Source organism: Setaria viridis, chromosome 4, assembly GCF_005286985.2.
Source record: "Setaria viridis chromosome 4, Setaria_viridis_v4.0, whole genome shotgun sequence".
Classification (NCBI taxonomy): Eukaryota; Viridiplantae; Streptophyta; class Magnoliopsida; order Poales; family Poaceae; genus Setaria; species Setaria viridis.
This window is the reverse complement of record NC_048266.2, coordinates 2,080,342-2,096,430: the sequence shown is the minus strand read 5'-3', so window position 1 is coordinate 2,096,430 and position 16,089 is coordinate 2,080,342. Positions and strand designations below refer to the sequence as shown.

General features: G+C 45.4%; 1 protein-coding gene and 1 pseudogene across 2 annotated transcripts; one reads left to right on the top strand and one right to left on the bottom strand.

Moving 5' to 3' along the window:
• Positions 1-68: 68 nt before the first annotated feature.
• Positions 69-2,706, top strand: LOC117851340 (probable receptor-like protein kinase At5g20050). Of its 2 annotated transcripts, none has more exons than XM_034733136.2 (2): positions 69-2,256; positions 2,444-2,706. In XM_034733136.2, the coding sequence occupies exon 1, from the start codon at positions 698-700 to the stop codon at positions 2,060-2,062; it is 1,365 nt and encodes a 454-aa protein (XP_034589027.1). In that variant the 5' UTR covers positions 69-697; the 3' UTR covers positions 2,063-2,256; positions 2,444-2,706. The 2 variants fall into 2 exon arrangements, with proteins under 2 accessions (XP_034589027.1, XP_034589029.1); XM_034733138.2 differs by having other exon boundaries at positions 2,418-2,706.
• On the bottom strand, positions 2,570-14,543 carry LOC140222478 (wall-associated receptor kinase 2-like; annotated as a pseudogene).
• Positions 14,544-16,089: the final 1,546 nt, after the last annotated feature.

The following is a 16,089-nucleotide window of genomic DNA, read 5'->3' as shown; positions in this document are numbered from 1 at the left end:
TGCTCACACCTTGGTCTGCTGAAATTGCAGTTGCTGTCTCTGAGAATTTATCAGATAAGCAGAGGCTTCAACGAAACAGTCAAGATAACATTGTTTCTCCTATAGTTTCCAAATGCCAACGTGGCTGAATCACTGATGTTGCTTAAATGCTGAACCGTTATGGACGAAACATTCAACTTTGGATTTGGCCAAAGTACAGACACCGAGACACCGACACCACACAAATCCACTACACACTGATGTCACCCGAGCCGTTGAATCAGTGTGCTCTTTCCTCAGTTTGACCATTCAAGTGATGGTTTCTTCACTGCACATGAAATTTATGTTGAATTCGACATGACAGGGATACCATCTGCACTGCATTGCCATTTGATCCATTTGTTCATCTGAACCGTTCTCCAGTTCTCCCCCTACCTACCGTATCCTTTCTCTGATCAAGTCAGAATATTGCGACACAGCCACTGTTAAGAACCAAACCTCAAGGATTGGTTGAGACATCGCTGTCGTTAAATTCGTCAAAAGAGTTGCATGTCATCTCTCTCATCTCCCATGTGTATATTTACCAAGCATCGCGTCAAAACTAGCTCGGATAGCGACGACGAAGTGCAAGAACGCCAAGTCAGAGCGAGTGGTGAACTGGTGAAGCTGAGCGGCGTCGCCGCCGCCGGGCGGTGAAGTGATGGCGTTGGCGTGATCGATGGAGGGCAAGACGGCCAAGATCCTCGCCGGCGTGGCGGCCGTCGTGCTGGCGGCCCTCGAGCTCTCCCTGTTCCTCTGCTTCCGCCTGTCTCGGCCCTTCTACCTCTCGACGGCGGTCATCCTGTCGGCCGTGCTGGCGGGCACCGTAGCGGCGCTGCTGTGCCACCAGGGGCGGGCCGAGCGCATGGCGCGGCGGCCGGCGATGGACGGCGGCGGCGCGGAGGTGTCGGTGCGCGTGGAGTACAGCTTCTTCCGCAAGGTCGCCGGGCTGCCCAGCCGGTTCTCGCTGGAGGCGCTGGCGGCGGCGACGGACGACTTCCAGTGCGTGATCGGGCGGGGCTCGTCGGGGACGGTGTTCAAGGGTATCCTCGACGACGGCACGGCCGTGGCGGTGAAGCGGATCGACGGGTCGCCGCACGTGGACAAGGAGTTCCGGTCGGAGGTGTCGGCGATCGGCAGCGTGCAGCACGTGAGCCTCGTCCGCCTCCTCGGCTTCTGCCTCGTCCGGAACGGCCCGCGCTTCCTCGTCTACGAGTTCATGGAGAACGGGTCCCTCGACAAGTGGATCTTCCCGCAGCACGGTGGCGGCGGCGGCGGGCGGTGCCTGACGTGGCTGCAGCGGTACCAGGTCGCCGTCGACGTGGCGAAGGCGCTGGCGTACCTGCACCACGACTGCCGCGCCAAGGTGGTGCACCTGGACGTGAAGCCGGAGAACATCCTCCTCGACGACCGCCTCCGGGGGATGCTCTCCGACTTCGGGCTGTCGGCGCTGATGGGGAAGGAGCAGAGCCGGGTGGTGACGACGGTGCGCGGCACGACGGGGTACCTGGCGCCGGAGTGGCTGCTGGGCGCCGGCGTGACGGAGAAGTCCGACGTGTACAGCTACGGGATGGTGCTGATGGAGATGCTCGGCGGGCGGCGGAACCTGCAGGCGGAGCCCGGCCCGGGGGGGTCCCGGCGGTGGTCCTACTTCCCGAAGCTCGTCGCCGACAAGGTCCGGGAGGGGCGCGTGATGGAGGTGCTGGACCGGCAGCTCGTGCCGTCGTCGGTGGACGAGGCGGCGGTGCGGCGGCTCGCGCACGTGGCGCTGTGGTGCACGCAGGAGAAGGCCGGCGCGCGGCCGGCGATGGCGCGCGTCGTGGAGATGCTGGAGGCCAGGGGAGGAGCTTCCGTGGAGCCGCCGCCGCCGTCGGACATGATCATCGTCAACCTACTCGCGCTCGACCCCGCCGCGCACGCGCACCGCGGCGGCGGCGGTGGCCCGTTCGGGCTGCCCGCGCTGCCGCCGGGATCGGCCGGGACGGCGTCGTCGGTGGTGAGCATGAGCGATTCGTTCGCGCTCTCCTACCTGTCCGGGCGGTAGCGCGCGGCATCGCGTAGCGATCAGCCGATCCGCACGCCAGGATGCTCCAACATCTGAGGAGTTCATGATGGTTTCGTGAGTGGCGACAGTCTGACAGACTGTACAGGGTCTCATCATTGATGCTCCAAACGAAGGTGCAGATTCTGTCTTCAGCTCGGTTGCATCGATGCCTGCCTCTGAAGATTGAGATGCAGGTCAGCAGGTGTTGGTTCAGTAGTTGAAACTGGAATACTTTCAAATTTGATTCAGTATCTTCTTTTGATTTTTTAAACGTCAAATATGATTTCGATTCTTTGTTTCTTTTCTTTTTCATGTCACTTGTAACATTGGTAACCACATTAATTCATTGTCACAGTATTTGAGAATGAATTGGCATGACAGGGAAAATGCAGGCAGACCATTGTTGTTAGCCATGATTTCTCAATCGGGATGTACCTTGAAGCTCCAAAGTCTGATACCTTGGATGTGAGATTATCGTCAAGAAGTATGTTGCTGGGCTTGATATCTCTATGAATTATTGGGATTGAAACTGATGAGTGAAGATAGGATAAGTGCACTAGCAATTTCGGCTGCAATCCTCAACCTTGTAAAGTTGTTTGTTGCCTTTTCAAGTTCATCCAATGTTATGATCATCCTTTCTCCAATATCTGCCCTTTGGGATACCAATTGTTTCACTAGTTGCCCACGATTCAGATCGAAAAACTTTTGTTTTCTTGTCCTCCTACGCTTGAACATTTTGGTAAGGAATATTGCAAAAGTAACAGAACTTATAAAGCCTGCTGCGCTACCAACTCCAAAAGTAACAGAACTTATAAAGCCTGCTGCGCTACCAACTCCAATGGCCGATGGTTAAACCTGAAAGTTTATGGATATTTTCACTACCACTTGCCAATAACAAAAATTCAGGTAAGCATACAGAAAACATTTAAACAAAATAATAAACTGCAACTCTAATTTATGTCTTCATTTATTTAATTTTTAGAGTTGGAAGACATGTTCCTGTCTGTCTAACAAAATAGAAACCAATATTGTCATCATTTCCAGGCTAGCTCCCTCTATAGCTGTTGACGGTGGTTACCGGTTAATGTAGATTAGCATGGAAAGACTATGATTGCTTGTTCCCTCCTCTCTAATTGTTGAACTGTTGGTTTGAGTTTTCTTTTCGAATTCATGAGCTTATATGAAATGTACATTGAACTGCCAATGGGTCCATGCAACATCACCAACGTCCTCACAGTAGCAGTGATCGCCAAATATATTAAGATGCAGTCTGTGTACGTAAGTGCATGAGGGATCACAGGTTATATATTCATTTGGAAAAGGTCAGCCTGTCAACCATGTTCAGGGGCCTTTTGTCCTACATAGCTTTCTTTCAGGGCTGGGACAGCATGTTCTAAACAAAAAACCAGTATAGTTAAATAAAAAGCATCACTAGTGATGGATGCCTTTTTTGTTTCTCGCACGGCATACCTAAACAATATTATTAAAAGTTTAAATGTACATTGGATTGTGCATATCTATTTAAATTGCACTTTCTTTATCTGCAAAGCCGTTGCAAGACTTTGCATGCGCCTTCCCCATGAAAAGTTTATTATTCCATACACAACTTATGCACAACATAGAAAAAACGAATGTGCAAAATATACCTATGGTTGCAGTGCAGGGTATGTTCTTTGGATCTTTGCTCTGAGTTCCTGATGGGCATGAACAAGTGTAGCTTCCATTTGTGTTACGACAGTGGCCACCTTTGCAAGGATACAATGATGGATTGTCGCACTCTTTGATATCTGCCCATGAAACAAGATAGGGGAATAAAAAAGAAGTGATTGAAATTTGTAACTTTCAAGTTGAGAGATGTAAATTTGGTATTTGGAGATGCATGCTGACCTTGGCAGCCACTGTCTAGATAAGGATTGCCATCATAACCTGAAGAACAATGGCAGAGATACCCTAGGCCATTGCGTGCGGGCATGCATTCGCTGTTCGTGGCGGCGCATGCATATGATGATTTGTTCACTTTTGCTTCATCGCAAGTTTGATTACCTACGCCCCAATCGAGCACCAACGGGACCCCACGACCGTGAACTCCATACATTTCTCCATACTCTCTAGATTTGGCATAGGAGGCATTGAATTTGAACCAATTCTGCTCGACAACAAAAGCATAGCTGCATGGGCTGAACTTTCGGACTGCAGAGTAATCCACACCGCCTATTCTTAAGAATGATGGCTGGTAAGACCTAAGATTACCTGGAATAGAAGTCTGACAACATCCCATGCCATTGCATGCTGTGCTATTTTCGATACTGTCCTCATTACAGAATGATACACATCCGCTGGTGTAATTGTTATTCTGCTTCCAGTCCTGGATGACTGCAGTGGTAGCACACCCGATTGCAGTGAATTTGTTCTTGACAGTGGAAACCGAGAAATAAGGAATGTCGTTGGCTACCATGCCACCATCCATCACCATCCACTGAAAGCCGGCCGTTAGGGAGCTGTCATCGCAACTATTTGCTATTCGCTTCTGAATGCGGATCTCGCCCTGGGACAGATTAAATTCCAAAACCATGAGCCTCTTGCCTTGCTGGAGAGACACCACTTGGTCTTGGCAGTAGACACGGAAGGGTTCCCGGAAGCAGCCTTGCTCGAAGCCGGCCGAAAGGGTAGGGAACGCTGATGTTGCCGCACTTGTCTTGGCAGCCGGGCAAGACCAGGCTGCCGGTGTCAGCCCCATCAGCACCATGCTCCAAGGTCAGGATGGCCGCCACAACTAGCAGTGATAAAAGCAACTTCTTTCCTGCAGGTAATGACACAATAAAAGGCACAAACTAAACTAAGTTTGGATTGTGGAGGATAGACTACAGCAGCATAGATTAATTACAACTATTGTTAATTTCTTTTGCAATGAAATTGTTGCTACTTTAAACTACTCACCGAATAAAAGTAAACATGTTCTAAAATCGATTTCATTATTATTGGTGACAGTGGAAAAGAGCATCTGAATGTCCTCTATTTCCTCTGAAACATATACATGTGTAAATACGATTGTATACTAAACAAAACTGTATTTGTTATGCATCGTCAGTAGAGTTTTGTATAGTGAATGTACATACCTATATTTAAGCTATTAAATCGTTTGCAATTGCTTATGCTAAGAAAAATAATTAACTGGACACATCCTAAACCTTCAGCTATTCTATATTAGAGGGGTAGTAAGAAATCTGACCTGCAAGCAATGAGAAATCCATGTCTATTGTGACCACCTACCTGTTAGCCTAACCTCGCCGCGACACCTAGGACAAAGGATAAAATTGAGCAGCGTGAGAAAGTTGAATGACTAAAATGGCTGCTTTGGTACTTTAAGAATCAATTTGAGTTTTGGTTGATAGTTCCGGTAATATAATATAATCCTTTCCCTTACTATTCTTTTATTTTATTTTATTGTAGTAAAAAGCACGATTCTCCATACAAGTCTTGCCCGATTTAGACCGGGAGAAATATGGAATTAGGCGGACTTTCGTCCAGTCCATATACATGTGAGCTCATACTAAAAACTTATACTCCACACAGGGGTCTATATATACAAGACAAGCACTTCATTTTGTAATAGAAATATGATTAGGGAATAAGAAAGAAAAGCTCCACCTATGTCTTATGTTTATCTATTACTTTGTGTTTGTGCATAGGCATGAGCGTACGGTGAAGCTTGAGATCTCTCCTGCAAACACGCTATTTCTATCTTACATCCATCCCTGCAAATACATTTTACCTGGACCTAAAAATGACTATAGCTTAATTTTCATGTACCTTAAGGTTTCCAATTCGGAACGACGATAGGAGTGAGAGCTGAGCGAGAGCTCCCCCCCTCCCTGCTGGTGACCACCCCGGTCCCGGCGTCCACAGCCTCCCAGTGGTGGCCACTCCGGCCCCGCCGGCCACCCTCACCCGTGCCCCAGAACTTCTCTTCGCACCACCAACCCTCCGAGCCTCAGTTTTGGCCCCGTTCTGGTGGTTCTTCTGAAGATGGCAGTGATTACCTAGTTCTCCTACCTGGTGCCTCAAAATTGGTGAAGTATTGAGGTTGCTCGGGTTTCCATGCTGTGGTTTGTCCTTCTTCTGCCCTTGCTCGCTTAATCTTCCTTTTCTATGGATCTTTCGATGCTCAACTACCAGTTGGGCAGAGAGTTCAGCCAGAATTTGTTGGATAATTGGGGTTTTCACATAAATGTGGATGGGAAGCCAGCAGGATCAGGTTTTCACCTGCTGGTATCTTTTAGTCGAAATCGTTTCATGTGAAACAGTTAGCACTTGCCTGCACTCAGTGCTTGGTGGAAAGCCGCATCTCTTCTTGCCAAGCAGGATTCAGGTCCCTCCTTCAAATGGCAAGTTGTCCATCCTAGAAAGAATAGGGAGGTGGTCTCCTCCTATGGCAATTCTTCTGGTGCAACAAAGTACCATCTGATGACGGATAAGTTGGTCAAAAACTCTAGATCCTTTGCAGATGTTCTGAAATCAGCTCCTCCACCGCTGATAGGGGCTAATGCCACTCATCTGGGTCTGTTCAGGGAGTAAACCTTAAGCACAATAATCAATTCACAGGGGCTAGTTCTACCAGATTGGAATCTGATCCTACCGTTAACAATAAGGCTTATCATCTTCCTTCCACAGTTCGCAGGTCAGTCTTCTCTAGGCTTTCATCTCCCAGTGGTTCTGTTTTCAAACGACTGGGCAACCAGCAGCCTGGTCAGTTTGAAGATTGTCAACGGAGATCTCTGGCTCCCAGATTTTCTGGTCCGCAGTGGAAGCTACCTATATCTAAGCCTAAACCTACTGCTCGCTAGGATCACTGTGCACCTGCCAACCACCCGGAGCACGCTTGTTACAATTGTGGGCTCGGTAATCAAAGAGGTCACAGGAGTAAAAACTGTTTACCTTTTCTCGCCCTCCAACACTTTGTGCAGTCTTTTACGACCCCTCCCACCAGTAATTTCTCCTCTTGCATTGAGCCAACCGCCTAGCTAAAGTCGGATACTAGCAATTGGTTTCGGTTGGGCCCAAAGACCTCTCTTGGGCCAAATCAATTTGGAACGCCCTTCTATCCTTCCCTCTCTGAGTTGGCACGGGCAGTTAATACCACTCGAGAAGACGCCGACCCTTCGGCTTCATTCACCCCCTTCCTCTCTAGCCACTCCACTCACACTCTCTCCCAAGAAAACCCAAACGCCACTGTTAACGGCGACGACAACAAAGAAGCCCGCACTAAGGCGGCCATGGCATTCCTGAACATCGACCCGGCTCCCCTCATGCTTCCTGGATTCTCAAGGGTGTTGGTTTAGGGAAGGCCAAAGTTCGCAAGGGTCATCTTCCCAAGAACTGTTCCGGCCAACGAGGACCTCGCGATCGTCACTGTCACCAACTTTCCCCCAGATGAGGTCCCCTTCGCTGATGTGCAGGCAACAGTTTTTGGTCTAGTAGAAGAAGAGTATGAACTTAGAATCCAGGAGATTTAGCGCTGTCCTTTTCACCGCACACAAGCTTTTGTCCGTCTTAATTGGGCAACTGATAGGGACGCGTTGGTCCAGCATAGCCCCCACTAGTGGCAGGGATTAAGTCTATCCTTTGTCAATCACAATAGAGGTCCTAATGTAAGAAGGGTCCTTTTCAACAGAGAATGTTGGCTGTTGCTTATTGGATACCCCATAGACAGTCGTAACATAGAGGACATCAGAGACACTATTTAAGTCATTTAGAAGACTAATCTGCTGGCAGAAAGATGGTGTTATGGCAAGGGTGGTAGTTAAAGCTCGGGTAACAAACCTGGAAGACGTACCTCATTACTTAGTGCTCTCAGAGGGGGATGATTTTGAGGGTGTGTCAACAACTGTGCAAGTGGAGATTATGCAGTAGACACTTTTGGGTGGACAACTGCAGGATGAGGACATCCCACCACCGGGTTTTGATGATAATTTCATCTACCCTGGTTTTGGCAACATTAATGCCCAGATCCAACCCAACAATGGCCAGCATTAGGAGGAGGAGCAGATTAACAACCCACAGCAAAATAATAATCCTCTGCAGAATGACCACCTTCCTGATCTCAATGAGGATCCAATGGACCTTGACCAATTATTGCTGATTCCAGATGATCAAGAAGAAGGACCTGAGTAAGAGCAACAGGAGGAAGGGCAAGTGGATTTAGACCTTCAGCTCAGTTTGTCAGCACCCCTACCATCCTCTCCTAGCATGGGAGATGAGAGCGTGTAGGGTCCTGATAAGAATAGTGGCCAGGAGCAACAGTAGTCAGAAGAACACAATCAGTTTCAGGCACCAAATGGCTAGCAGATTGTGCTAGCATTGCAGGCAGTTCAACCCCTGAACAATGAAAACCCTCCTTTAAACATTGAAAATGAAATAGTACCATAGGACAACTAGATTCATGTGGGCTAGCAAGATCCTCAAGATCAACAGAATCGGTAAGGTAACCCTATGGGAGCAGGCCAAGGAGATGCAACCATAGAGGGGGAAAACTTTCTGCTAGAATTCCTCTTCCCTATCCAGGAGCAGTTAAACAATGACCAACAGGACATGGATAACTTAAATATCCAGATCAATGTGGCTATCACTAATAGGGGTTCAAGCACGTGGGCTAATCCAGGTTGGGCTAAAACTTCCAACAAAGGTGCCAAATATCATAACCCAGATGTGATCAGGCTGTGGGCCAAGCATTTCTCCCCAGTGGGATACCCTCAATAGGTAGCCAATATTCTATTCGATTGGGCCCCCTTCTTCACCAAAATGCTGCTATCACCAACTCATTTTGATTGGGCCAAGAACTTTCTAGCCTCGCAAGTCTGGGATTTGCTATTGTCGTGTGCAGAGAATCCTGAATGTCTTTCCTATGCTTTACCCACACAGTGTCCACAAGAATTGGAAATGATCTGTCAACAGAAGCTTGAACTCCAGGGAAGTACCTCCAATGAGCAGATTGATTCCTCTGAACCAAGCAAGAAAAAGAGCAAGAATGTGTCCCCAATAGTTGAAACTCAAGCCAGAAGAAGCCCAAGAATAAGGAGTCGAAATGAAGGTTTTAAACACACCTCTTGTGCTAGCAGGAACTGTCTTGCTTGTGTGGCAATGCCTCCAACCTTGTCAACCACAATCCTCAAATCTAATGGAGAAGAAGGATGCAAGGTCAGTTAGGGAAGTATCTCTGAAGAAGCTCTATCCTCTAAGAAGCCCGACCAGCAAACAATTGGGAATGGTAACTCCACCAAGAAGGCCATTTCCTCTAAGAGGGCGAAGGGGAAGAACAAGATGATGGAGGAGGAACCTCGGAAACCCATGAAGGAGACCAAGAACTGAAGAGACTATCAAGCTTGTCTGCATTATTTTGTTATCAGTTTTAATGATGAACAATATGAGTAGGTGGTGGATATGTTTTATTACCTTTTGTGTGAACTGCTCCAAGCTTCTTATTATCATGACACTATCAGTTGCATTAGTGTTCTTCTTAAGAAGTTCGACAAGCTATGGGGGTGTGGTTTCTCTGGATCTTTTGCTATCCTCAACTGGACTTGGGATTGTGATTTATTTCGGGCTTTTATTACCCCCAAGTAGTCCCGGGGCTCTATTTTTTCTTTCTCAATGAATCACACAAATATCAAAAGGACTTGGGTTATCTTATCTTGGAACATCAGAGGCATAAATTCGGAGGGGAAATGGGACACCATCAAAACAAAACTTCTTGAATCGAATTGCGACATTCTGTGCCTCCAAGAAACTAAGAGGGAGTTCTTTGATGCAGTGTATGTTAAACAATTTTGTCCACCTGCTATGAATGAATTCATGTTCTTACCCTCGATAGGAGCTTCGGGAAGATCCATTATTGTCTGGAATAGCTTCAAGTTCTCTGTGAACGAAGTTCTCCAAAACCAGTATGCATAGATGGCACAATTTAGTTGCAAACTAACAGGTCAAGAATGGTACCTAACTAATGTATATACACCATGTACCCCTGAAGAAAAGCGTGATTTTTTGCAATGGTTCAAAACTATGACAATACCAGATGATGATAAATGGCTTATAGTGGGGGACTTTAACCTTATCAGGCAGCCTGCAAACAGAAACAAGTCTGGGGGTAACATCACAGAAATGCTGGCCTTCAATAATGTCATAAGCAGCCTAAGGTTAGTAGAACTACCTTTAAGAGGTTGCAGATTCACCTGGACAAATAAGCAAGCTAATCCCCTTCTCCAGCGACTGGATTGGTTCTTCACCTCCAATGCTTGGACCACGGCCTTTCCGAATTCGTTTGCTACGGGTCTCCCTAGACATAACTCAGATCACACACCATGCTCCATTACGGTCTCAACGAATGTCCCAAAAGCTCAACCATGACAGCTTCCCTCAAGTCCTACAACACGGCTGGAGCATCCCCACCAATCTCATAGATTCTGCAAAAGTAATCACGGCCAAGTTCAAAAATCTACGAAGAGTCTTCAATATTTGGAAAAAAACAGCTTCCAAATCTAGCCAAAACAATACAAAACACCAAAAATATCTTGCAGTTCTTAGACTTGATAGAAGAGAGTAGAGATTTATCCCTCCAGGAATGGAACTTCAGAAGCATATTGGGGGAACATCTTCAAAAGCTACTACATCAGCAGAAAGTGTATTGGAAGCAAAGAGGGAAAGTTAATTGGGTTAAACTGGGTGATGAGTGTACCAGATTCTTCCATGCAAATACCTCCATAAGACATAGGAAAAACTTGATCTCCTCAATTACAGATAGCAATGGCCAAGTTTTTTTTTATCATGAAGCCAAGGTATCCTTATTATGGAATGAATATAAAGATAAGATGGGAAGGTCTGAATTCAGTCACATGTACTTCGACCTTAGCACCATCCTGCAACAAGATGGAAACTTAGATTGGCTGCAGGAACCATTCACAAAAGAAGAAATTGATAGTATAGTTGCTGATCTACCAAATGATAAGTCCCCAGAACCTGATGGATTCGATGGAGAGTTCATTAAAAAAGTTGGAATCTTCTCGCACAAGACTTCTACAAATTATGTGAAGATTTATTTGAAGGCAACATGTGCTTACAGAGCATAAATTCATGTTACATCACATTGGTGCCCAAAAAAGAATATCCTATGTTTGTAGGAGATTATAGGCCCATCTTCCTCCTCGATTCCACCATAAAACTCATCACCAAAATCCTAGCACAAAGATTGCAGCGGGTAATCATGAGACTTATTCACAAAAACTAGTATGGCTTCATCAAGTTCAGGACAATACATGACTGCCTAGTATGGGTTTTTGAGTATCTACACTTATGCAAATCGTTCAAAAAAGAAATGGTCATCCTAAAACTAGATTTTGAGAAAGCTTTTGATAAAATTAAGCATCAGGCAATATTGGAAATTATGAAGCACAAGGGCTTTGGAAACAGATGGATTTAATGGATAAGGGATATCCTGCAGTCAGGAACTTCATCAGTACTTCTCAATGGGGTGCCAGGAAAAATATTCCATTGCAAAAGAGGGGTTAGACAAGGGAACCCTTTATCTCCCCTTTTGTTTGTACTGGTAGTAGACCTCCTGCAAACAATTGTCAACAGAGAGAAGAATATAGGAAACCTGAACCTACCTTTACCTAGGAATGCAGGTGAAGACTTTCCAATTTTCCAATATGTAGATGATACTTTGCTCATCATGGAAGCCTGCCAATGTCAACTTCTACATCTCAAGGCTCTGCTTAATAACTTCGCTACATCAACAGGACCCAGAGTGAACTACAACAAGTCGGTCATGGTCCCTTTAAATATTTCAGATTCCAAACTTCAGAGCCTAGCTAACACCTTTCAATGCCAAATGGGCTCTTTGCCATTCACCTATCTGCGTCTGCCTCTTGGAACAATCAAACCCAACATAGAACATTTCCTGCCTCTAATCCAAAAGATTGAGAAAAGGTTAGGGTCTACTTCAATGTTTTTGAGCCAAGGAGGAAAATTAGAGATGGTGAACACAGTTTTCTCCTCGTCAGTGATGTTCTATGCTGCAACGCTAAAGCTACACAAGGGTGTCATAAAACAGTTAGATCGGTTCAGAAAGCACTGTCTCTGGAGAGGGGAAGATTTAAACTTTAAGAAGCCTGGAAAAGTAGCTTGGCCAATGGTATATGTATCAAAGAAACAAGGGGGTTTAGGGGTGGTAAACATTGGTACACACAATGAAGCCCTGCTGCTAAAATTCCTTCATAAATTCTGCAACAATTCAGACGTACCGTGGGTTAAGCTAGTTTGGGATAATTATTATGAGAATGGCAAGTTGTCGGGACAACAGAACAAAGGCTCCTTCTGATGGAAGGATATAGTGAAGCTATTGGAAGGATAGCAGCTGCAATGGTGGCGGATGGGAGGACAACCCTACTATGGAATGATCTATGGAATGGTCAAATACCATCACAAGAATACCCTGAACTGCTATCCTTTGCCATGGACAAAGATATCACCATCAAAAGTGCACTAAGCAAGCCGCAATTTATACAGAACTTTCACTTACCTTTAACATCACAAGATTATGCACAATTGAGTCAATTGCAATACAACATTGAAAACATTCGGCCTGGAGCAGAACAGGATCAGTGGTCATACATCTAGGGAAATGGGGAGTTCTTCACATCAAAGGCATATAAGAAGCTTATGGGTCAAAGGATTGTACACCCGGCATATGGATGGATCTGGAAATCTAAATGTCAAGCAAAACATAATGGCTTCTCTTCAAAGACAGAATAAGCATGAGGGACCTACTAAGAAGAAAGAATATGAATTTGGATTCATACTCCTGCGAGTTATGCATCCTACAAAGAAGGGAAACAACCGCACACCTCTTTTTTAGATGTAACTTTGCAAGAGCATGCTGGAACTCAATAGGGATCAGTTTTACACCCACAAGATCAATTTTGAGAATTATCAAGAACATCAAACAAAGCCTAGCATAACCCTTCTCCATGGAAATCATAATCCTACTCATGTGAAGTATCTGGACAACAAGAAACGACTGGATATTTAATGAAGAAGATCCCAGCATTATAAAATGCAAAGAGACCTTTCTCCATGAGTTTGGGTTACTCCAACACAGAAAATCTGAATCTAGATGGCAGCCCATGGATGCTTGGCTTAATTTTCTGTAATTGCAAGTTTTCCGTTGTCTTTTCTTTTCTCTTCTTTTCCTTTGTTTGTTTTTCTTTAATCCTTCCCTTTCTACCTTTTCAGCTATGGCTTTTTTTTTAACTCTTTGTTTCATTTCTATTTATAATCAGTAGGGGCTCGCTCCTCATGTTACATCAAATTTTTTTCCTATACCTTCCGTTTATATCGCTGTTAACATTGTACCCATACTTTCTCTACCTCTCTGCACACAGATCACAACCCATACATGTGTCTTTTCAAAAAAAAAACCATACATGTGTCTTTTCAAAAAAAAATCATACATGTGGTCATCATACGTAGACAGAGGACGGAGTCACCGTGCCATTAGGGGTGTTTTTGATACAGTCCAGTGCATCACAGAGTCTCCCTTTTCATTCGTCACTATCAAAAGGGGTATCAGTTTAGAAATACTATAAAACAGTAAGATGGAGAAAAGAGAGTCTCTCAGATCAAATATCCAGATGTTGACTTAATTATTTTTCGACAGACAGCAGCAAAGAATGCTTCAAACTTTGAACACGAAAGGTTGAGATTTCAACCCAAAAAGATTCCACTACTGTAGACTATAACAACGACGATTGTATTTGGAGTTTTGGACAGGCCACAAGTGGGAGAGAGAGAGAGAGACCATTATGTTAGCAGCAGGATATCGGGGAAAATGAAGGAGAAGCAGGGAACTTAGGCAAGAAGCAAGAACGAAGAAGATGTGTCTAGATCGGAGAGGTTCTACTTGAAGAACACCAGAGTGTTTTACATAATCTTCAGATGATTCCTCAGCGCTCATTCTCGCTGCTTTTAACACACACCACACACGCATGCCACCGACACCTAAACCCAGTCTAGGCTAGTAACTCGCGAACTTGCCTTCCTGGGCCTGTCTCCCCTTCTTGGCCCAACATCGCGACCTTGCTCTATTGCCCGTCCAGCTGTTGCCGGCTTCACCTATCCGTCTATTGCCACCGCACTAACTGCACTAACATTCCTCCTTGACAGAAGTAGGGACAAGCCAGTTCACAATAGCTTCTACCTTTGCCATATCAGTAGAGACACCAGCTTGACTGATCACATGACCCAAGTAAGAAATTTCCCTCTGGGCAAATTTACACTTAGACAGCTTCACATGCCAATGATCCTTCTGCAAGAGTGTCAAGACCTCCTTCAAGTGAAGCACATGCTCCTCAGAAGTTTTACTGTAAATCAAGATATCATCAAAGAATACAATGACGCACCTCCTAAGCAAAGGTGCCAAAGTACTGTTCATGGCTCCTTGAAAAGTACTAGGAGCACCAAAGAGACCAAAGGCCATGACCAAGAATGCAAACTGCCCATGGTGAGTTTGAAAGGTCCTCTCCAGGATTTAACCTAACTTGATGATATCCAGAAATGAGATCTAATGTAGTAAACCAACTAGCCCCAGCTAATTCATCCATAAGTTGATCAAAGATAGGAATAGGAAATTTGCCCTTAAGAGTCAAAGCATTCAAAGATCTATAATCCACATAAAATCTGAAAGTACCATCCTTCTTCCTGACAAGCAACACTGGGGAGGAAAAGGCTGAAGAACTAGGTCTAATGATGCCCAATTGGATCATGTCTGCTACTTGCCTTTCAATCTCATCTTTGAGAGAAGGTGGATACCTGTAGGGTCGAATATTAAAAGGTCTAGCACCAGGAATGAGAGGAATGCTATGGTCACAATCTCTGGCAGGAGTTAGAGAAGTAGGAGTAGAGAAAACCACTTGAAATTGCACAATTAAATTGGAAATATCTGAAGATAATTCAGCATCAGGTGCAATGGAGGACTGTGTTTGAACCGAAATAATCTGATTAAGGAGTTCTTTAGCATATTCTAGCAAAATGCCCTATAACACAGCTGAAGTGCCATTGTAAGGGATAACCATCCACTTGTGATGCCAATGTACTTTCATGGGACTGAAACTCTCAAGCCAATTCATGCCTAAGATGATGTCATATGACTGCAGAGGTAAAATCTTATGTTGTTGTTTGAACAAGCATCTCTAAATAGCCCATTCAACCTCAGAAACAGCATAAGAGCAAGACATGAGACCTCCATTAGCAACTTTAACTTGGACATGAGCAGGACAGAGATGAAAACCAGACATCTTGTCAACAGCTTGCTGACTAATGAGGGAGTTAGTACTGCCAGAGTCAATCAAAATATGGACCTGAACATTTTGCATCACTCCCATCAATTGCATAGATCTTTTTCCTTCACCACCAGATACATCTTCAGAAGAAATTGCTAAGAATAGCTGATCTTCCAAAAGTTGATCTGACTCAGGCCTAGCATCCAATTCCTCCACATTAAACAACTCCCAGACCTCTTGCATTGCCTGAAGATGAATAGTAGTGGCACAAGTATGTCCCCGATGCCATTTTTCAGCACACCTGTCACATAAACCTTTAGCACGATGAAAAGTCCTTAGAGCTGCCAGCTTGTCCTCAACTGACCGAGCAGCTAGCAACGGACGCTTGTCATCAAAAACAGACTATTTAACAGCTCCAGATGATACCGATGGTGCAGGTAAAGGAAGAGGGCCCTTAGAATCCGGTTTCACCCAATAATCAGAATCAGGCTGGCCCAATTGGGAGAAAGGTCGTCATAGACCTAAACCCCTGATCCCAGTGATGAAGATCTTCACGGTGCCCAATTGGGCTGTCGGTGGGAATCCCGGCAGATGGGCGCGTGGAAACCGACTTGGGCTTGACCAGCAATCCTGAATCCATAACCGCATTCTCCAATATCGACTGATCCCATTTCTTGTTGAGCCGCTTGAGCTCAAGCT

Excerpts from the sequence above, each read along its gene's own strand:
- LOC117851340 (XM_034733136.2), top strand. The coding sequence starts at position 698 with ATGGAGGGCAAGACGGCCAAGATCCTCGCCGGCGTGGCGGCCGTCGTG.